Source organism: Bombus fervidus, chromosome 10, assembly GCF_041682495.2.
Source record: "Bombus fervidus isolate BK054 chromosome 10, iyBomFerv1, whole genome shotgun sequence".
In the NCBI taxonomy this organism is placed as follows: domain Eukaryota; kingdom Metazoa; phylum Arthropoda; class Insecta; order Hymenoptera; family Apidae; genus Bombus; species Bombus fervidus.
In genome coordinates this window covers 10,122,070-10,145,759 of record NC_091526.1, presented here as the reverse complement: position 1 = coordinate 10,145,759, position 23,690 = coordinate 10,122,070, and the positions used below count along the sequence as shown (strand labels likewise).

General features: G+C 42.5%; 1 protein-coding gene and 2 long non-coding RNA genes across 4 annotated transcripts in view; 2 read left to right on the top strand and 1 right to left on the bottom strand.

The window, feature by feature from the left end:
* Positions 1-23,690, top strand: part of LOC141445837 (uncharacterized) — a 120,241-nt gene that overhangs the window by 28,324 nt on the left and 68,227 nt on the right. The window lies entirely within an intron of this gene.
* Positions 3,452-7,294, bottom strand: LOC139991337 (uncharacterized). 2 transcript variants are annotated; one of them, XM_072011311.1, is made up of 3 exons: positions 6,915-7,292; positions 6,202-6,381; positions 3,452-4,718 (listed from the first exon to the last, which is right to left on the bottom strand). In XM_072011311.1, the coding sequence occupies exons 1-3, from the start codon at positions 7,149-7,151 to the stop codon at positions 4,668-4,670; spliced, it is 468 nt and encodes a 155-aa protein (XP_071867412.1). In that variant the 5' UTR covers positions 7,152-7,292; the 3' UTR covers positions 3,452-4,667. The 2 variants fall into 2 exon arrangements, with proteins under 2 accessions (XP_071867412.1, XP_071867411.1); XM_072011310.1 differs by lacking the exon at positions 3,452-4,718 and having other exon boundaries at positions 6,025-6,381; positions 6,915-7,294.
* Positions 4,817-5,709, top strand: LOC139991338 (uncharacterized). The gene is made up of 2 exons (XR_011800800.1): positions 4,817-5,220; positions 5,302-5,709. It is a non-coding gene; the product is annotated as an uncharacterized lncRNA (long non-coding RNA).

Below are 23,690 nucleotides of genomic sequence, written 5' to 3'. Positions count from 1 at the left end.
AACGTTTTGATGAATACGTTGGAACAATATGTACATACACATTTATGTAGATTTTCCTGAAAGTATTTGCACATTCGGTGCAATCAGATCAAAGGATCGATCATATTTCGATCGCTCCAAGCTCTCGACATTGAGCAAACTTAAAGCGAAGTACTTGACTCGGGTGTCTCTGCAGGTCCAATATTTCTCAGTCTTTAATTACTGTTTTTTTTTTTTTTAATCAATATCTTAAATAAAAGACGAGACAAAATAATTAGATTAGACGGAACGAGATTCTTTGGACGCTTCATTTGTCAGAACATTCATAGCTTTAGACTTGCAAATTCGAGTCTCAAGAACCGAGCCTCGTGTTTATTTCGTAATCGGCGCGAAGTTGTCGTCGTGTATCATAAATCCGACTAACGTGTTCCGATGGCCTGGTTACCCATATACAGTGTATACGGTCGACGTTTAAACGCGACGGAAGGCGATGGCGATACGAGGCGATTTTGTTTCGGTTTTACGCGACAGCGGTGGCGCGGATCCGGGACGATTCGGTCGATTAGCGTGCATGGATCTAAAAAGCGGCGCGTCCGCGGGGTAATCGTCGCGGTTAGAATCTGCAACGAGCACGGTTGGCGAGTCGAGTCGCATATTTATCCAAATTGTAATATTGACGCGAAGTGGACAGATATTTTGGAAAGGGTGAAAGCGAGTTTCACAGAGCGCGTCCGCGTCCACGTTCGAATCGATTTTCTAGTCAATGCCGGAGAGCGGACCGGCAACAATGCTCCGATTTTCGGGATCTCGCTAGCATAAATAGCAAATAGCGAAGGTCCTGTAGGTGTATGTGGTTCACGTTGGACCAACGAACGAACTATCCCAGCGTGCTCTCTCTCCGGCTCGCTCTGTACGTACGTGTACGTTGTACACCGAGTACCGACAACAATGAGGCAGAGACAAAGGCCAGGTACAATGCTGATGTTGAACTCGACTGATTTCGACGATTTTTGGCCTTTGCATGTGCATCGCGCGTTACTCGACAATGATTCCCGCATACGTAATCATCGCTATGGGCAGGGAAGGTTGGTACACTCGCGAAGCAGTGGCTCTCACATTGCGCCCTCTTTTTCCCTCCGCGCGGATTTAACCTTGCCGAAACCGGCGAAGCCGAAGCCTGGTCCCGTTCCCGCCATCGTCCATCCGGGGCTTTTCAATGCTCTTCTCTAACGCCGACGCGTTAATCTAACAATGACGCGACGCCATCGCGATTCCGCGAGCCGTTTATCGGTTTAAATACCAGCACAGGCTGGGTAATAATAATTGTAAGCGATAGCCGATTTATGCCCGCAATCAGCCGTGTTTCTAGCGGCTCGCTACAATCGATCTAATCAATGGCATTAATGCCAAACCGGCCTGGCTATTTAAATGTGAAACTGATAATTACGCGGGCATCGCTGCTTAATATTCTGCGCTCGTTCCAACGTTTACTGGATCATTAGCTACGTTCCATGGAGAAGAGAATCGATCGAAGAATATCCACCGATATCCGATGAAATCATCCTACGCTTAGTCATTCTTTTAAGAGTGCAATTCATCTAAAACGAAGAGCGCAATCGTCGGCCAACTTTGGTATTCGCTTGATCCAGTTCGCAACGTTACGAATCCGTTTCATACAGAGGAAACTAAGTCTCGAGTCAACTGTGAACCCTACAGAGGACGCTGGATCTTTGGAAGAGCGGCTTAGCTCCGTACTTTCGCGAGGGTTTTTCGTGAATCGCGAGCGAAGGGGGGCCGATCGATTGAGCACCCCTGACCGCACCTGAATAGATACATTGTGCCGGGGCAGCCTATTGACGGGCGATTGTTCCCTCAACAATAACAACAATATCTGAATAGTCGTCGTGCACATCTCTCGCGCGCGTTGCACGCACCCACGCACGCACTCGCGCTTACACGCGTACATGCGTGCGCGCACATCCCTTTGCACGGCCCTCGCACGCTCGCGTCGCGCATCCCTTCACACGCTCGCACGCACGTCTCTTTACGTTACACCATCGCAGTTACACTCTTGTCGTTGCGATAGAGAATTTCTCGCGTTCTACAGGCACGTGTAAATAGTTGGCGGACACGAAAGGGACGCGCTCGCGCGTTAGATCTTGGAGATCGCGGCTTGAATCCATCGTAACATGGTATTTGCGATAGGCTCGCTTTACAAGAGAAAATACAGCGACGTGGAAAAGCTTCAGACCGGATAGATTCCTTACTTTATACTTGAAAAGCGGTGTATTTTAGAGAATTTTAAACAAGTAGTATTGTTAACTTTTTGTAGCTTGTGTAACAGCGTTCGTGCATTATACTATTTTCTTTTATTCGTCATACACTTATACTTTTATTATTATTACTTGATAAATTCCTTTAGATATCGCGTTTTGAATATGCTGATTGAATAGCAAGTTTAAAAATTCGCTCTGGCTGGAAACTGAAGCGCCCCACTGTACAGCCGTGTATTCTCTTGTTACAACATCGAAATTTTATTATTATTAATGAATCGATGTTTAAAATGTCTACTTATGATCTTCCACTAAAATTACATAATATATAATTTTGCTAGACCGATAAGAGTTTAATCAAAGTTTCACATTTTTTAAATTTATAAAATAAACATTATACGAAGCGAGAGATTCAACGATGAATCCATTTACAGATTTTGTTTTGAACTTTACCAACGTTGCTTTATTGCGATGTTAATGAATTTTCAAAATGTTTTGTATAATGCGCGTAATACACTCGTAAAAAGTTGTACAAGTTTTCAGTAGTTTCGTTAAAGCCGCATTAGGGTTTTACAAAAGTTTGTAAATGGAAATTCTGTAAAAAGTCTAGTGGAATCTATGAAGGAGCGTAATATCGTGTCAAACGAATTGTCAACGTTACGCGAACGATTCTAGATATTGGAGGAAAGATCGTGAAAATCTAAATGATTCCGTGGATGCATAAAACTTCATAATCGACTCTAGGAATTGCGGACAACAGATAGTGCCATTAATCAAGTTGAATGAAAAAAAGCGGGTCAGCAGTAATTCTCTGAGAATTAGGAGATTTCAAGCTAAGTTTGTTCATGATTGAACCGTGATTAAGATTAATAATGGTCATTCTTTGTAACCAACCTATTGGTATCTTCCATAAAACAATCAGATTAAATATCCTTTACGCAGTCGTTGCATATTGCATTCAGATTTTCTTCCACTTTCTTCTTAACTCCGTAGGGATTGGTTCCTTTGAAATGTTAAGTAATTAAGAATTCGATGATATGCATGTTGCCTTTGATTTATTTATAAAAAAATGCATGAATATAGAAGAGAGAAAGAAACATAAATACAGAAGAGTAGAAGATTCATTAAGAGTTATATGATAATGAATGAAAATCGTATGGTTAATGAGTATTAGTTAAATAATTGAGCGTAACATAGCGTCGTTATGAAATATTGTTTATTACCCGCTTATAAACAATGGTCAGTAAAGACTCTAGCGAAATGGCTTTGGTACAATTACAATACTCTGTGAACGCACATTACATTTATCGTGAAAATGTATAAGCCAATTATAATTATAGCGCATTGGTCGATTGTTCGTAATATTATAATAGGTCGCTATGTCGTTGCGCACAAAGAGGTATACTTAATAGAATGCTTATTAATATTTCTACCTGTGAAAAAGTCACAGCTAGTATTATCAACTTAGCGTTGATTAATGTGCGACCATTGATTAAGAAAATTGGCATTTTTCGTGCTTTAGCGGCGATAAAGGTTTCATAAAATAAGGCAAACTCTCAAACGTGATTAAGCAAATTCAAGCGTTTTCAAATATTCTTCTACGATATTCTTAGTAATATAAACTTTTCTTTGCAACGTATAGGTGTCACATTTTCCCGTACGTTTTGTAAAAAGAATTGCAATTGTTGGTTATTCTTAGAACCGCTCGACAAAGGCGTTCTTCAAATATCTAACAGTAAACAATCTTTCAGACGAGCCATTTACTGCGTATGCATGAATTGCATAGCGAGAGGGCCCGTATTCTTTCTTTAATGTAGTTAAATATATTATAAAAAATATTAGAAATATATTACGCGGCCCGTTACCGACTATCGAGTAATAGACACAAATGTAATCATTAGATACACGGCTAATTAATATAAGTCGTGAAATGAAAATTGGCACTATTGTCTGGTACGATTAACTAAAGCCAGTGTGTCATCAAAGAACAAAACTCGCAAAATTTTTCAATAAACCTCTATCGCTTGTATCTGACAATCAATCATGCAGTCAACACGATACAGGCGCATGAAAAAAAAAAAAAAGGAAAAAAAAACGAATATTCAATACAGAAATTCGTATCGCTTTTCGAAACTTAGTTTCCTAATTTTTTAATAATTGTTCTACGAAATAGAATTTTGGTGCACTTAACGACGAACACCTGATCACCATTTATTCTTCATTAAGAAACATGCGCTTTATTGCGCATTTATTCGCTAGTTTCTGTTAGTTTTGTTCATTAGACTATTTCCGAGCCGGCTGCCGCTTGTCTAGCTAATATTTATCACAATTTGTTGTCGTAACGCCGTTCCCCTTGTCGTTTATCGTGAACGTCGGTGATCTTGAACGTCGGTGATCTTGAACATCGATGAAACTCTAAAACAGGTATGGCGATGGTTCGCAAAAACCACAATCTTGACAAGTTTTCTGTGAAAATAGAAATTTGAAGTTTAAAATCCGTGATACGAGAGTCGAGAGATTGAAATTTGAAAATTTTCATTTAAAATATTGAACAAAATTGGAAACTTGATATTTAAATATTTAAAAATTTGAATATTCGAGATTCGAAGGTTTAAAATTCGCAGCTTGAAATCGGAAAATTTAACGGTTTCCACGCCTTCTGCGATGTAATGTGTGATCATTAGCGAGCGACTTGTCTCTAGTTTGTTTTCATCAGGATTTTTTCGACACGCACAAAATGGCCGAGTCCTAACGCAAAGGAAGACGACTGATCGAATCTGTCGAGTTTATGAAAATTTATTTCCTTCCTTTGCCTCTATCTCCTTCGATCGTTCGATTCCTATCATTGAAGCATATCGCACAGCGGGAAAAATTGATAATGCAGAACTATTTAGCGACACGTTATCGTCGAGTTCACAACAGAATCAAAGATGTTGGAATATCGGATCTCAGAGACAAATTTTCCAAAGTACGTTTAACGAACAAACCGGATTTAAATTCTTACATTAACAAATTTTCTAATTTTCGTCGATTGTTTCACGATTTTTAGGCCGTCAAAGAAATCAGAGTATTATCGTTGTTGCACCGTTTTCCACAATCACTGAGTAAAGTCTCCTTTGTCGGCGCGACAATCGCGGCATTTCCTGACAATCATTACTGGCGCAAATCTCGTCCCTTTAGGTTTTGGACAGTCTGTTTAATCGTCTGTTTACCAGTGATTTATCAGTTTCAAGCAACGAAACCAGAGAAGCTAGAAATCCTTAGACGAAACTTAGAAGCATCGGCGGAAAGCAATAGAACCGAGGAGGAAGGAGGAAATATTCCACGTGGGTAGAATGTGATTGGAATGGAAATACTCTCGGAGACGAATAGACTGGAAGAATGATAGACGAATTATTACGTTTAATTAGAGCAAAGGACTTGAAGGAGACTCCAAATTAGTTAGGATAATTCTGCATATCGAAATACGTTATTTATATTCGTAATAGTAACTGAAACTCGAAGAAATAACAAGAAATCAAGTTAGTTCGTGGATAGTTAGAAAAATAATTGTGTATCGTGTAACGTGATTAAGTTTGGTGTATGTTTCGATACGAGACGTCCGTTAAATTGTTGTTAGTATTAAACTTGACATTATACAAAAAAAAAAAAAAATTTTGATTTGAATTTTTGATTTGTTTTGAAGTATTTTCGTGTTCCCATGCAAATTAAAAAGTTATAGGATTCGTAGCAATAAGGAAGGCAGTAAAAAAAAAAAAAAAAAACGCAAAAATTTATTATAGCGAATATTAGTTGACTATAAATTTATTTATGGTACATGTCAAAAAATTATTCGATTTTGGTTTACTTTCATTTAATTCTGGTCGGTTGATGCAAATTACTGGAAAGTAGAACTGCCGACCTTATTGCAGCAGTAGTCATTTTCACTTGATAAAATTGATAAACTCACTGTTGGATAATCTCTCGTTAATCCGTGATCTCCAAAACGATAGTACACCGATCTATTCTCCATGAAATTTTTGTAATCGTAACGAGGTGTCATTGGGACTCTCATTTGCCAGAATGGTTCTCTGAGATTCGCACCCAAATTTAATATATCTCGTTCTCTATAAAAGATTCGAATCGGAGCCTGAAAACGAAATCGAAATTTTCAATCTTCATCTTTCTTTATTATTTTTATATTATTTTTTATATTATTCTTTTTTTTTAATATAATTTTATGTTATTATAGCTTTCCTGATTGTTAACGTTTTTCACAGTTAACCTTTGTGATGTTACACAGTTGGACAAATAGAGATATGCTTCACATTTAAGGAAATATTTACAATAGATACCATATAAATAGAGTTAGAAATATGTTTCAGCCTCTAAGTATGTATTATAACATGTTCTTTATTTTGAATTATGTGCATTGTGTACACGTTCTACGCATTTAAATGTCCTATATGACCTCACTGTTTATTTATGACTATACTTGAAATTATCATACATCTATGAGAAATTTCAAGGCACAAAAAGACATAGAATTCGTTCAATATATAAAAATATTTATATAAAATATCCAAATTAGACGAAACAAGTGGCTTGCTAGCTGTTTTAACCGTGTTCAAAGAAATGTAAATTTGCGCGAATATTCTGTTAGCTTATTATCAATTCGTATACCTCTTCTTGTTCTGGCGTTTCTGGTCTGGAAGAAGGTGGTGTTTGATCCGGTGTGGACGATTCGTTGGAAGGTACTAAACTGCAGATTCCACTTGATTCGCTCGCGGTACTCGGCGATATCGGTCCACCAATACCATTCAAAGTTCTCAAACCCTGTTCATATAAATCTTTCGCCCCCACAGAGGCGAAATGTTCAGGTTCCAGACCAGACAGAGGCAGAGCTATAGATAATGCCATTTTTCACTTCCTCCTTTGATTAGCTTCGAAAATCTTCTTGATTCACTTCAATTATAATGAACTTTCGATTGCTAGAAACCGTTACGACGTTGATCGACAACTAACTGAACGTTTAGTAGATTCTTCTTCGTCTACAATGTTCTTTATTCAGTACGTGTGTGTATTCTCTATAATATATTGTACATGTATACATTGCAATGAAATAGTGTGCGAAAGTAAACATGACCTTTCTGATCTTCGATGGGAATTAGTAATGTATGTCTAATTATAGATAATAATATAGCTGAGTACCGTGTGTTTCTTTGTTATTAATTCTGTTTAATAAACATTAGTGTGTATGATCTTTTACATTGAAACCTTAATATATAGAGAGTTTATTCTTCTATTCCAGAGTTTATACTCTTCGTCGAATGTTCATTTCATGTGCTTGTGTAAATAGTATTTGAAACATTTTTTGGTAGAATTTATTCCATAACTTAGCATCATCCCTTAATTTTATAGGATGGCACGGTAAAGATGTGGTTACCTTTTACCGACAAAATGTTGATCCTTCGTCGGTAACAATCTGCAGTTTCAGCTATTACCGACGTTAGTTCATTTCTGCTCGTTGTACCAAGAGTGGTAATATAGGAAAGCGTTTCTTTACCGACAGTTGTACATTGGTATAAAAATCGGAGAATAATATCATTCTTCTGTTAATATATTTCATTTAAATAATCTACTACAATCCAAGATCAAGAATAGGTTGTTCTGAATATTGAATTTTATTTGGAATTTTATAATTTTGACTGTCAAGTTGGCTAACTCGTCGATGTCATCAACTTTGAACTCGTCCTTTTTGTATATCGGTAATGCAGATCCCTTTGTTTCTCATCCCTTGCCCTTTTAGGAACTGTATTTTACTCATTAGCTACTAGAGGGCTACTGGGATGAAACGTTGTACCCTGATGTTACTTTTTTATTAGTTTATTAATGAAAAATAAATTATATCCATTTCATTGACATTAAAGCTTCGTATACTAATTTATAGTAAAATATTTAAGCTAATTTCACAACGTGGAAGTAAAAAATTAACAAAATCCTTCCATATATGGTTTTCTCGCTAGTGATCGTTAGAAAGCGCAATTCCTATATAAGGATGCTTTATAGAGTAGAACTCCGTGGTCCGGCGCTACTCAGGAATGCTTGCAAAAGAACGTCGTCCTTTCAGGTGGTTTCATTTTCAGGGCGCTCTGTGTTGTGATATCCTTTCCAGTTCGGGTTCATCACCACTACTACTATCATCTGTACGCCGCACTCCTCCAACCTCTGTTTTCAGACGACAAGGGGAAAACGCGAGGATGAAAAATTAACGAGGAGGAAAAAACACTTTCTTGTCCAATATAATCCCCACTCTCAAAGGAGTTCCTCTGAAATTGGTGCAGCAGAAAAGCGCGCACGCAGTTTCTCTCTCGAATCTTCCAAATCTTAGTTCACCAGTTGTGGGGTAGAAAAAATTCGCCCCCAATATCCTTCCCCACCTTACGAGAACTTGAGGATTGAGAACCCATTAAAAAGTTGGGTGTGCCTTCTTCCGTCGTGGGTGTGTTTGGATCTGCGGGTTACACAACGGGGAAAAGAATCCTTGTAACATTCCACCTCTTCCTGTCTTTGTAATCAGACATTGAAAAGCCAGAAATGGATCGTCGTCTCATCGGTAAACTGAAAATTATTTCAAAAACTGTAGTAGTGTACTAACCAAATGACCACATTTTTTGTATTTCTTCGATCGTTTATTTTTTTTTTTTTATTGCATGTTACAAATTTCGAAAAATTCTCCTATCCCTGTGCATATTATACAAGAGAATATCGACGTTACATTTTCCTGCAGTACCGACTTAGGACATCGCGTGGATGTTTCTCGAATACGCCACTAGAGCATCCGAATGCTTACGCACTTGCAATTCTATCCATTTCTGAATTTCATCATACTTTGCTACAAGATTATTCAAAATGTCTGTCAACCAAACTTAATACCAATACATTTGACAAATGATAAAACAAAGATTACAAATTGGATACAGATATTTCTCCTTATGGAATTATACTAATTTACCAAATATCTCGGGTATCATCGATATTTATTCGAGTCATTTGCAGCAACGTGATTTCCACATATGTCACGCTGGCATAATTATTTCGCACGTTATTTTCCGTTCCGTACATAATGGCGTGTTCCTTGTACCGGCTTGACCACGTATACCGGGTGTCCGGGTTCGCGCGCGGAACTCCGCGACCCATCCGGTGGCCTTAGCAACGCACATGCGCCCTTCTTGGACTCTCGTCTCTCCAGTTTCTCTCTCCGGATGGTTGGGGATTGGCCCGGAGTAACACCCCCTCATAATGGGTTCACCCGTCCGCGCTGAGCGCGGGAGAGCAACCGGGAAAGAGACGGAAAGAGGGTTGAAGAGTGTCAGAAGGAGAGGAACCTGGACGAGGAAGCGAGAGAGCGTGAGGATGAAAGACAGGGAGAGACGAGAGGGAAGAGGGCAACGGAAGCCATATTGATTTCCCTATGTTTCCCCGTATTGTTACTATAGCGCCCGGTGAGGGCGCGAGGAGAAGGTAGGTACCACCCTCGTCAACCATCCCGCGCCAACCACCCCTCGACAACCACCCCGCGCAGCCAGCCAGCTCGTGTTCCGTTCTTCCAACCGATGGTCGTCCCGATGAGAGAGAGACTATGTCGGTGGACGTGGATTCCCTTCCGGTCTTTCGTTTCTTTCTCCCGTGTTCACGTTTGCACGCGGCCTTCTGTCTGGCGTACGAGATTTTCTACGCTAGTTTTCTTTTTGTTTCGGTATCGGTTGTTCTTATCGTTGTTCTTGTCACTCCGATTCACGACTTTGCGACTTTTAGAACGTGAATGCTTAAGGCGTTCAATCACGAATATGGTGGACACGAGAATGTTTTCTACGATTTTTCCTATCCTCGACATCGAATTGTTTTATCTCAGGTCGTTTCCTTCAAGTACACGTAACATAACAAAGCTTAACACGATATGATAATTAATGTAATACGCGCGGACGTTTCCATTTCGTTTATTACTAACAGCCGCGTTTAAAGGGTCATTATTTTTAACCCAGTGGAAAATTATTAACAGTCTGCCAGGCGATCCGAGACAGTATGGTCGTTCCTTATTGTTCAGGTTGACTGATAGAGGAACGCATGGGTGAATTTGTAATAGAAAAGTATATTGAAATAAGTATAAGTGTGAGGACAGGTATATAGTGTATGTTGATCCAGATCCTTACTCTCTCAGTATTACGTTACAATAGAATATGATAGAGAGTACTTTCATACATTTATAGCAAAGGATATTACCAAAAAAACTAACGTTAAAACAGCGATAAAAATCGACTTATATCTCTTTTGTATCTAGACCTTGTAATCCAAAACAACATTCATATTCAAGGGCACAATAACATGGACCTTTCCCTTCTTAATTTTTCGCTTTACCAGATTCTATTTTTTTCGTCACAGTCGGTGTCCAAGTCACGCGTATACAAAGGAAAAGATGTAAAAATCTTCTTGAAGCAATTACTTCGACACTTATCGATCCGAGTGTTTTGTTGTCTTCATTTCGATTAAAATTTCCTTATTTAACGAATAACGAAACCTGAAATGAAAACTATAGGTCTAAAAAAATTGCTGTACCAATGAAGCGTCTGAATCAACATTTTAATTCAAGATACTTATACATAAGAATGTTTAGTACTAGAAAATTGGTAGGTCAATGGATTAAAGAAGACAAATAGAAGTAGCACGCGTGATAACGATCAGTCACGCGTGCATCTTTCGCTGTAGCTTACGACAATGTAATAGTCTCGCCCGATGAACGTACAGCATCCCCTTCTTTGTAATTCTGCCTGGCAAATTCGGAAAGCCATAAATGTATCTCGATGTCGCGATACGCTCATCAACGAGTCGTTCGGTTCACTTGGCTCACGAAACGCGATCCACGCGTCGCTTAATATTTCTCTTAATGTCGAAACACCCCAACGCTTGCACGAAAGGTACGCGCAGCACACCTGGGTGGTCCATGCCCGATATCAGCTGCGAAACTTCCCAGACGTCCCGTTTTTCTACACCGCGTCCTTTGCTCTCCTCCGGGAAACGAAACGAAGGGGAGGTAAAGAGGAAGGACAAACAGAGAGAGAGAGAGAGAGAGAGAGAGAGAGAGAGAGAGAGAGAGACGGAGATAGTGAACCGTGTGGTTGTTACCTAGTGATGCATGGCTCGGTAATAGCTACAATACAACCAGCTTACAAGAGGGGTTCCGTTTCCATCCCGCTCGGCGACTTGAGATTTATTGCTCCCCGGTGGATTGCGGATTCCCAGATTCTCCGGTTTGCCCTTATAAATGACTCCTATTAATTGACCGTGATGCGGGACAGGAAAACAGTGAAACGGAGAAAATGAAATGGGAATAATCGCGGATGAAAATGAATTATATATATATATATAGTCGTTTGGTTATTCGATTCGATGAGAGAAAGAGAGAAAGGGTTTAGTAAACGCGAGACGATGGAATCGTTGGTTCTGATCCCGCAGCGACGATTCTCTTGGCGAAGTGTCGTCTCGATGGAGAGAAGCGATTCATCGTGAAACGTAGTCAATTTACCCTGCAAAGTGGCGGACACACGTCGGCGAACCGGGCGACAGGGATTTCGACACGGGTGGGTATTCTGCGTTCGTTTTCTCGGTGCGACGCGGCGCAATCGTGCCCGCCGTCCGGCTTTAAAGTGCCAATCAAGGGATGAAAAAGAGGCGGAAAGGAAGAGAGAGGACGTTCGACGTCTACGAAGCTCGTGCCGCGGCCACGTGTCCGATGTGCGTGAAGAATGAAACCAGACACACCCACCGTGCACGCGAACGCAGACCCCCGTGACCGTGCGCAGGACCCCATAAATGCGATCTGGCTGGCATTAAAAGCGTGCTAATGCACTTAATGGCGAGTTGCCGTGCGTGCACGAGCCGCTGCGTGAGAACACGCGTGGGCGGGGTAGTTGTCAAAACACACGTGGAAATCGCACGCGTGCCGAGATTTTCGCTCGTTTCTCGTTCATCGAGATCTGTTAGACACGCTACTGTCCATAGGTTGCAGGACATTTGAAAATCGTAAAGACAAAACACCATGAGCTTTACTCTTCGCGTTTTATGACGAAGGCTCATAGGCAAAATCACAAATCAATTAAAACGAGTTCGTCTGCCTCCATGGTAGATATAGTTTACTCCAATCGAATATGTTTCGTCGAACGAACTAAAATTTAATATTATTACCACGAAACCTGTCTCGATGAGCTGTTCTTCGACCGATCTTGCTGTGCAGATCTTTACGAGTACGATTTTTTCGCCTTTTAACTGTCTTAGCTTAATATCGAATCTTTGCTTATGGACAGAAACGTACACTTACGCGAACCTTTCGAAGGCCACTGATGATATCGCGTTGCGTGTTCAGTAAATTGTTTCTCTAACTCGTTTAACGTCGTTCCATATCCAATTGGAAATTTTAACAGTATAATGAGAGAAACGAGTAGCAGCGAAGCCGTGGATTTATGAATACAAATTCATAGCATCTCTTATTCAGCGAGGAAGGATCGGTTGTCGTCGGCCAGGCGCAAGGTGTTCCGACTCGTGAAATTTATGTAAAATCATGCGCGGCCCGGTGGCTGCTAGCCATATGTGGATCCGCAGTAACCGCGTAATAACGTAAGATTGAAGGTCGCGGGGTAACAGGCTATCCGGCGCATTCTCATAACATGTAAAACACCAGGATTACGGGATAATAACGAGCCAAGCGTTCGTGTTTGTAAAGTTTAGCAGAAGCAGGACTATACCATAGCATTCGACCGTCTGTGCGGACATTGGATCGAACAAGAGACAGAGACAGATAGACATAGAGAGAGGGAGAGAGAGAGAGAAAGAAAGAGAGAAAGAGAGAAGATAACTCGCGTATGTAGGTGGCCGAGATAGTCGGATGGTAATGAAACGCTATGGCGGTGAGATCGTAGGGTGTCGGGCCGCGTAATTTCGCAGCTCCAAGATTTGCACCCGAGTGGACAGTGGGGATCTTCTGTCACGGTACACCCCCCGTGGCTTTAATATCGCTTTATTAACCCACTTTGACCGGGCGATGAGCTTCCTCCCCGAGATCCTCGCGACGGACCCGATCGTAATCCGTGTCGCTCGCGTGGAAAAAACAAGCTTTGTTACCGTGATCTGCCGGATATTTTAGTTGATTCTTCTTTATGAGAAAACGGTCTGGTGACCTGCAATTGCCACTTTTAGGTTTGAAATTTTTGGCAGTTTTCTCAAGTCCTTGTTCACCGTACCGTTACAAAGGTTTGGATGACTTTGCAGGTAGCTACGAACAATGCAGAGAAATATCCCTTTGAGGACCCTCGCGCTCCAACTCATGGAAACCGACTCGTTAAATTCCGATACGTCTGGCCTCGATGAATATTAATTTTTGCATCTTCGTCAGAGAGACGTCTTGAGCCCTGGGTTCGTTGCCCGTACTCTCGTCTGATCCTCTTTGTGACCGTGACGCGCTTTGTACCGGACACCCCGTAGACACGGTGAAGATGTCGCAAATTGGATCGTGTATATAACCGTCCCGGCGCAATATATCGCCGGGAGATCCGGCAATCCCACGAAACAAGGCTCTTGAATCTCCGTACGCCTGACTTACGCGGGAGCCGGCTTAACGGACCAAGCCGGCTTCGTTTGCACAAACGAAGCCACCAGATGTCGATCTGAATATTTCACCCTACCTCCTTGATAAATATCGCTGCATTTTAATTTCATTTTTGAAGCACCGTGAACACGACACTTTCAACTTTTCTTGTCTCCGATAGTCGTATCCTCGCTTCTTTTCGTTTTCATGCCCCGTTGACTCGATCCACGCGGCAAATTCGAACGTAACGTTTCCTCTAATCGAACAGTCCTCGATACGCTACATTACATACGTTGTCTCGAAGACACGCGGCTTCTTCTAGTTTCCATCCCCCCCTCCCCGCGTTGTCTCGTTCGCAGGAAAATTCGAACGGAATTTTGCCTACGTTCAAAGGATTTTCGATCTTCCAGATTTCCGCTTATTCGACGTTTTCCATGAGACATTCCAGGCGGCGTCCAAATGACTCGGGATCAGCGAGCGGCGCCGCCAACGTAGGAAAAAAATGTAAATCTGGCGCAAGCCGGGAGGGGGCACCCTTTTAATCCACGAGGAGAAAGAGAGAGAGAGAGAGAGAGAGAGGAACTCCCTAGTCGATAGGCGGGGGATTATCACGAGGTATCATATGGAGCCTCTCGAAAGTGAACGAGAAAAAGCGTAGGAACGAAGAGAAGCGGGTTGAAAGAGAGAGAAAGAGGGATGAAGGAGGAGGGAGCTCGCTGGCAGAGAACCCCATGGTTACCGGCAGACAGAAGTGGGGCTCCCGTGGCGAGAAGCACCGTCAAATCCACCGCAAATGCTCTCGAGTACTTCTTCTTGGTCGGACGTGAGCGCAAGGGCGACCACGAGAGAGCACGTGGTACTTGAACCAGTTGGGGACCACCGAGTGGCTGCCCGAATGTTGCTTGCTTGCGCGTACGATCGGCCAGAGTAACGAGGAAAAAACCGAGCTACCGGAACAGCGAGAAATATATTGCGTTTATTTGTTTTCTTCGTGCCACTTGCTCTTCGTGCGCGACACTCCACGCGATGCCGAGCGACTAGAGTCGTAATCGCTTGAAAAACTCGCTATCTCGAATGAACGCGAATTAACGCGAACCACTTCTCCGCGATAAACGATATTCGCTGGCTTTCTGATTACGGATCCGGACCGAATTTAGTTCTAATGCAAGGAAACGTGCATATCGGGAAGTTTGAAGGGAATAGATAGCCGATAGTAACACGGTGATACTTGGAACGTTAGCTTGTACTAGATATGTATCGCTAGAGTATCGTTTGGCAGACGAGACAATTCGAAGAATAGACGAATTGGATACCGTCGGTTCTAAAAGCTGCGGTCCCAATGCAAGGCGGCACTGTACGTAACTATATACCGCCAACTTTGACCCTGAAGTTTCGAACAAAGGTATCTCCGTATCCATCGCTTGAAATCGTCCGAATAGAATCGATAAAGTGACACGAATTTGCAACTTGGAAAGTATAGAGAACCGCCGAGCACTCGGCCAGTCGCAACCCTGAGTTCCCCGTTGGCCTCGTTGGTTCACGGAGATACAGCTGTGTCTAAGAGTATGCATATCGCGCGTACGTACACGAATAAACGATAAACACGGTCGTGCGAAGACTCATATACACGCATCGGCGCGTATCGTTCCAACAGAGTCCGCGAGACTCGACGAGGGTGAGTCGGGGGTTGGAGCCGGTTTGTAACAAAATCAATAGAGGGGTGGCGCGCGAGAGGACACGCGGCGCAGGAATGGGTGGGTGGAGTGGCGGCGGGAGGAAAGACAGAGAGAGAGAGAGTGAGGGAGAGACCGTGATAGAGCCTCCACGGGGGTGGTTTTCCAGCGCAAGCGCGTTAAAGCCGAGTTAGATGGTGGAGGGCCAGGGGAGGGAAGACAAAACCACCTCGCCGGCTACTCCCACCCTCTGGATGAGGCGACGGACTGCGATGGAGTGCCTCCTCCTCCTCTTTTCTCCTCCTCTACCTACGGGACTACTCCACCCCCCGTGTCACTGAAGCTCAGGGGTTGTTTGCCCCTTGGAGTGGTAGGTGCTGCCACCGTGCTTGTGGCGGTCAGTCGACGAACTCGCCAGGTTGGAACGCATATCCCGGGCATTTTATTTCCGCGAAGACTGGAGGATGTGCCTGCGTGCAATCCGACGAGGATAATTCGATTCGAGCGGAGAATCGCGAAAGCTTTGGGTTGAGAGACGGTTGGGAATTCTGCAGGCTTTGATTCGATATTCCATCAAGGAGAAACGGGGTACACTAGGTTAGGAGGAATGATCATTTGGTTTCCGCGCTGTGATACGTTTCTGTGTAGATTTTAAGCTTATCATTGACCCATTAAGGATGCAACGTTCCATTTGTAATTTTATTCGATCAATTTACATCACCAAGTTTGGTTTTTAAGTTTGTGGCTAGGAAATGGAATGCCAAGATTTTCATGATATTTTTGTCCTCGTTACGTCTTCTATCCAGATTCTACGGTTTTATGAAACTCGAAGAAGTTGAAGTATTTGTTATATTGTAACAAACCAATGCTTATTTCTCGAGGAGCAAAAGAAATCACGTTAGTACCGTCATGGTTGAAATTTAATCTCAATTGCAATTTACTTCTGTTTCGGAAATCAATGAAGTCGAACAAATGGAATTATAAATAAAATTGATGGTTTTATCGCGACGATATGGAACGAAATTTCACCTAAATAGCCTTTAGGAGACGACTCTATCGCATCTTGCGAATCCGCTGAATATGAACGTTGGAATCCATAAATTTTATAGGCAATACGCCACCGTTTCCGCTATACTTCTCAAAGACAATAACTCTGAGACACTGAGCATTTGGCATCTTTACGTCCCGCTGAAAATGCTATTACACGGTACTAATAAAGTACCATTCTTCCGTCACTCGGTCTATCTCACACCCTTCTGGCCAGATACGTTGGCGCATATTGTCACGCACTCGCAAGCGTGGCCCTTGCACGCATTATTTCACACGGGGGACCCAGAAAACATATTTACCACCGTCCCGGGGACAAATGCCTTGATTTGTGCCGAAAATCGGCCGAGGCCGAAATCAAGGGTCGCGATAAAAGCATTAGTTGCGCGGCTAAGTGTTTTCCCAACTTGTTCCGACCTTCTCCCTTTTGTACATCCCCTTTCCGTACTTTCTTCCCTGTCGTGACGTTACGTAAACGTTACATCTACGGTATCGACAGCTTGACAACTTTCTTTCACTTTTCTCATCGAGATCGTATGGTCAGAAATTTTCATTTACATCGACGTGTTCGAAAAATTGGGGAGGTTGCTGCAATATGGAGGCAAATCCGGTCTTCTAATAATTCGAGCGAGCAAATAGGAATCGACTGAAAATCAAATATGATACTTTTTCGTACTATTACGCGCTACAAAAGACACGCTATAAATTCACAGCCGACTAATTTTCATAGTGATATACCGTTGGTCGTTGAAACTTATGTAGGTTTTACAGTGTCTGGAGGAAATTAATTGATTATTAGTAATCACTTGGAAGCAGTGAGAAACGAGACGAAGTACTGGGTACGTATGTTGTCAAAGACTAGTTGAAAACTGGCGATGAAGGCGGGCAGCCGGCAAAGGGGGTGAATGAGTGACCTTGACAAAACATCGCGGCCACGGAGCGAAGCCGTTGAGCCGCGAGAACAAAGAGATTCTGTCGTCCTTTGTCAGACCAAGTTCCTATCTCTGTCTCCCCGCGGCTTTCTCTGTTTCTGCCGACTTTTATCTCACTGCCCCTTTCTCTTTCACTTACTTTTATCTATTTCTATTCGCCCCTATCCGTATTATTACACGGCTGTTCTCGTCGTTCGTCCTCTTCGTGTCGTCGTTTTATCGGCTACTCTGACCGGACTTAGCTACCCTTATTCGCATTTTAATCCCGTGTAGCCAACCTGTGTCATTTACACTTTCGAAACTTCACTCGTGAACTTGCCCGAAGCGAAGTGTTATCTTTCCCCACGAGATATGCCGGAATCTTTTCAGATTCCGGTAGAAAATCCTAAAATAGCAAAAACATGGGACGCGTAAGCGATTTGTAAGACTTGGTTCGACCAGGGAAACTATAAAATATGCGTGTCGAGGAAGGATTAAGGACGCTGTAATTCAAAGGAGTTCCGAAAGTACAGCGTTTCGATAACTGGACGAAACGACGCTCTATTCTCGCGATGACGATGGCTGCTAAGGCAATTAAACGGACATCACGGAGTCAAATGACCTTTTCTCGCTGCCTCTCCAGGGAGCAAAACCTTTAGAGGTCGGTTTACCGGCGCTCCTTTAATGTCGCCGACCTTATTTCGCCCTAGTTTGATGACCAGGCGTGCAATTCATCCCTTCGTCGAGAACCATTCGACGGTTAAATGCTTTACGGCAATAAGGAAACAGCTTCGATGCATACGTTGTATTTATCGAAGTACACATCGCGTTAGCAATATAGCTGTGGTTTTACTACTTTGGCTGTACTAGCTGCTCCAAAGTTTGACGTCAACCTTTCGAACACACCCTGTATAATTGAATTTAACGTTGAATTGATGGCGCCTCGATGGGGTGAAAATCTCACGATAAACAGTAGTTGCAGCGTTTTGCTTGTTGGATCGAGCTTTGTGAAAGGTTGACACGAGGCTTATATGCAGTTCGTCTTCGAGGAACATCCAAAGGATGGAGTGGACCGGCTCGGTAACAAAAGTACCAGCGAGTCCATCGCACTTTCCCCGGTAGTGAGCTCGTTTTTGGGATTGTCGTTTCTGAATGGTGACTTTAGCCTTCGCGTATGAATGGTATTTTCAGATATATATCCGAGACCTGTGCACCCTCTTTCCCCCTTCGTCTGTCGTTTCCTCCTCGTTGCTCTTTCACGGTTTAGCTTCTCTCTGCGCGGTGGACCAACGGTCCATTGTCGGATCGGACTCAATGGATGATGCTGAAGCAACGGGGGTGGAAAGAGGGGGAAGGATTGTCGTTGTGGAACCCATCCTCCCCCTTTCTGGTGGCGGTCAACTCAAAAGGAAATGAGGTGCCCCCGACAGGACCTATCCCAACGAAAAAGAAGCCACTGGGCTGCGCGAGGGAAAGAAACCCACCCCCGCGCCCCTGCCACCACGAGTGACGAACATTTCCTACGAATCGGTAGAATCTGACATGCTTTCGCCTTCCTCGAAACGGTAATTTTTGCATGTCAGCTACGTACGATCTATTTTCACTGTGGTTGCTTCTACCAGATATTTTCTCCGTATGAAACATACATGCAAACTAAATGTATAAAACCACATACTAACGAACAATATATTACAACGGTATCTTAATTAAATATATATGCAACGGTTTCTTAATTAAATGGCTGGATTGGGATTAAAATATTAATTGAAGAATAGACGCTATTGAACTTTAATACCACGCTGTTGATACCAGTATACGTACACTGATATGTAACCACTTATTAACGTGTATACTTGATTTTACCGAGTTAGCATTATGGTTTAAATGGCCCTATTGTGAAGAAGAAGAAAGCCAGGGATTCGAAGAAATAGATAAATTAAACGCGTCCTTCCTTTATTTCGATGGTCGCGTGGCCGCACAAAGGAAAAAGGGAGCCGTGGTTCGGAAGAATAAAGCCGAAATTCGACTTTGAGACGAGTTTTCGATTCTCCAGGTGTTAGAAAACACGCGCAGGACCTTCCAGAAGTTTTTGCTACGACGACACCGCAACAGAGGATGGTTCTTTCTAGGGTTCACACCTTGGCCATTGAATTTTCACGCCACCTACGATTTAAGTGACTCGTGGATGAGTCCAGGTGCGACTTCATGCTACTTGGTGTGAATTTTTACCGGGGGTTGACACTTCTCCAGGTTAAAAATAACATTTCGCCTCTGAAGTGCGAGAAACCGGCAAACGCGTTTGTTTGTATCCATGCACACGTGAATGCGTGAATGAGATTTTTACATTGTTTGCATTCCTCTGGATTATCGGGATTTCCCCCTTTCTTCCTCGAAAAGATAAAACTCATAACCAAGGTTTGCTTTGATTTAAAATTCGAGGTGATTAGTCAAAATTCTGCGACTTCAAATGCAAAACGATTAAGACGGAATAAAAATTCTATGATGCAAAATTCGAAATGATTAGAACGATACACTTTTTTTTTTTAAATTCTCGTGTATTTTACTTTCTGGATGTCCTGCTGCGAGTAGGACTAACTCGGATGAGAACCACAGAAAAGAATGGTAGAGATTCGTACGTAAAATCTTCGCATCTCAGAGACCGCCCGTTGTAGATATGAATGAAGCATCCGACCGACAAAATACTCGCGTAAATGCTGCGCGCAGAGGATCTCGGAAGACATCGTACTTTCCAGGAATTTTCGAAGGGCTCTTCTCGGCGAACCCTCGATACAACCATCGAAACCTCATCGGTTCCGGTCAATTTCGAAAATTCAAGGGAAAACCATGTAATTGAAAAGCATTACGCGGAGAGGAACGTTTCGCTTTCAGGATCGATGTTATTTGTCGGTGGAACTTTATTGCCGGTATTCCGAGGATTCTTGACAGAGATGAATAAAAAAAGATTTTGCTATTGCTTAGAAATAACGTTCCAGGAAGGATCTATATTCACCAATGGATGTTATAATACGCGCTTCTAACCTAGTTCTAATGTTAAACGAATTATCATAGATACATCGTGAAAACAATTGGAAGGTTACTTTGAAAGATTTTATTCGCGTGCCAAACGCAATGAAATGAAAACTAAGCAAACATTTGTCCTACTCGCCAAACATTGCAACAAGTACCACACTTTCTATTTCTGTTTTAAACATTTTTTTTACGTCGTATGTATATTTTTTACGCCTTCAAATCAAACTATTCACGAATGCATAAACAGCCTGTGTATGATAATAAAAGTTGATCTCAAGGCAATCACTAAAAATGGATAGAAAAATCAAAGCGACACAGAAAACCATCTTCCAATCGTTTTTATCAGTGCATTTAGCAAGTTCAGTAAATAAAAAAATATTACTGACGGAGATTGCATCTGCTTTGCGAATGAAAAAAATCGGCTTTTCTTTATCCCTATCGAGAAGATAACGAGGCGTGGACCTACAGTGACACCTGAGGTGAGGTCGTGACACGTTACGAGGGTAGCTGTGCTAGACATCCATCACTTCTTTGTACAGTCGCGGAGTGACACCTGGTTCTTAGCCACCCCTCCTTCCCCCTTCGGTACAGTGCACCCCTCTCAGTTTCCTTTGAAAGTTCGCTACGACGGCCAACGTGGCCGGAACCACCCCCGAGAACACCCTCGAGCAATGACGCGTAGCGGTTTAAAAATAAATAAAACTGGGAGACGTTGGTGATCGGTAAGCCGCCGCAAAGCTGGGATTATTTTTATTGATGACCCGCGAGCTTCGCGTCGGGAAAAATCGGGAAAAAAGATTTGGGAAATTACGAGCTTCGCTGAAGTTAACGTCGATGATTAAAAGTTCAATAGAGCTGCGCTGTAACTCTATTTTATTTCATTGAATATTCATACGTTCTACCGTATAAATTATAAATTCTTGCCTGTGAGAGAAGTCGAAATTTTTATTTGATTGTCGCAATTTGGACAAGAATTTTGGAAGCTTCGATATTTCAATGTTTCTGATTGGAAGAAACGTAATTCTTTTTAATAGTTAATAGGGCGAAATAGGTTTAGATTTTGAAAGCAAATTTGTTTTTATCATCTATTAATAATCGTCTACTGTAGATTTTTACACAAATTTATATTTTTTCGAATGCAGGAAAATGAGATCTGCGTAGAGATTTGTTTCACTGTGTTTCACTATTAAAAGGTACTGCAAGTACTCTACTTTTGTCGAAGACAAATGTGCGAAACTTGATCACGCGTAACATTGTCGGTTTCACGAATAAATTTTGGTCTACGTTTTCTTCGTCTGGATCCACAAGGTTTCGCAAATTCGACCGCGTTTACGTAGTCATCGAGGTAATCGATTCCGGACGTTACACGACAGAAATTCTCTCGTGTCATCTTTTGGCCTGCGGTTGAACAATCTGCAAGGAATCTCGCGAGATACATCTTCGAGAACTCCACGGAGATTCTCCGCCGAATGAAACGAACGAGAGACGACGCATTAAAATATCACGTGCTCCGGTTCGACTTCTCACGGTGCGAAAAAGACGGAGGAAGCTCGTGGCAGCGGTGAATTGATTAATGGAAAACGTGGGTTTGAAGTGCATCCACGCCTTGTTTTTGCCAAAAATTCCTGGTGGTTTCCCAAGGGACACATTAGACGGTCGAGTCGTTTTCAGAAGAAAGGAAACTTGGAGAACGGGATCTTGTCTTCGCCCTCCCGTCGAGAGTTTCCTCATTGATCGCGACAGTCAAAATTCAGCTGGTTCGGTTTCGGTGCGTCCTCGGGGATCTTTATATTTTAACTCGTCAATGGCTAGGGAGCAGCCAGGTGCAGGTGTGCCACATTTTACACGGAGGATACAGTCTACCGAGCAATAAAGCGGCTGCACAGAGTGAGAAAAGGAGGGTACGCGGGTGGCACAACGAATTTTTCACGATGGATCTCCTGTAACTTACCTGGCGTTTTGTTGATTTCCGACCCATTAGAAGCATCCAGCGTGAAAGGGTTGACACGCGACTGGGACTGATGACGGCTCGATGAAACGAGACTTTTTCCAACTTTTACTAGCACGTACGATACAATAAGCGTTTGTATACCCCGGCCGATACGTTGTTACCAAACCGCCAATGTTCGCAAATTAAATTGCAAATTCATATTTTTGTGAATGCAATTAGAAGGATAGATCCAAAGAAGAGATTCGTTTCAGTTGCGAAATTCCATAAAGAATACTACGTTTTCTATGTTTTACATACTTCTGCATACGTGTATTTTTCTTTTCTTTTTTCAACTGTCTCATAAATGTATAAATAGTCACGGTCTAGCGATATCTGAGTTTAGATTTACTCGAAGTATACAAATTATACAACTTGCTGCTTATCGATACTTGTGAAACCAGAGCTGGACGTTTTCGCTGATTTGTGGTAATCGGTGTTAGTTTCGATATAATTGAAACGTACACTGAAAAGGAGATATCGATCGGAATTGTTAAGCGTTCTTTCCGACTGCAACGTAATTGCTCGAGGTTCTCCAATCGCGCGTAGAAGCAATGCTAAATCCATAGCCATCCTCCTGATAGTTTTAGAATCGACGAGCGAATATCTTCGCTGATTTGTGATAATGTATCTAAGCATCGGTATGCTTAAAACATACGCTACAAAGAAGACGTCAATCAGAATTGTTAAGCGTTCTTTCTGACTGCAATATAATTGTTCGAGGTTTTTCAATTAAGAGCAAAGCGATACAAAATTGATAGCTTTGACGCGGAAGAAGAAAAAAAAAAGACGATTCCTCGGAGAGATAGCTCATTCCAGCGGTAGAATATCGATCAATCGACAGTCGGCCGAGGAGTTTACAGGGCACAGGGGACCGGCGTCACCGGCAAGGACGGCGAGAGGGAACTCGTCAGTCTCTGCTGACAGAAGAAGGCGGCAGTTCTCATTAATAATCGGGTGACTCGGCGTTTATATAAATAAATTGTACGCGGTCGCAGCCACTCACCTGCGATTTGGTCGATCGCTCACTATCCTGACGTGAAAGAAGCCTCGCCGCCTCCTCCACCCACTGGTCCCTCCCCTCCTCAGAAATACACCGATCCATCCGTTGCAGCGCTGGCCTGTTCGCGTTCAGCCTTCATCCATTTCGTCTCTTTCTCTCTGCCCTCTCTT

Coding starts and splice junctions, on each gene's coding strand:
- LOC139991337 (XM_072011310.1), bottom strand. CDS start 7,151: ATGGCATTATCTATAGCTCTGCCTCTGTCTGGTCTGGAACCTGAACAT. Junction 6,382..6,914: donor AAACGCCAGAACAAGAAGAG/GTATACGAATTG, acceptor TTTCGTTTTCAG/GCTCCGATTCGAATCTTTTA.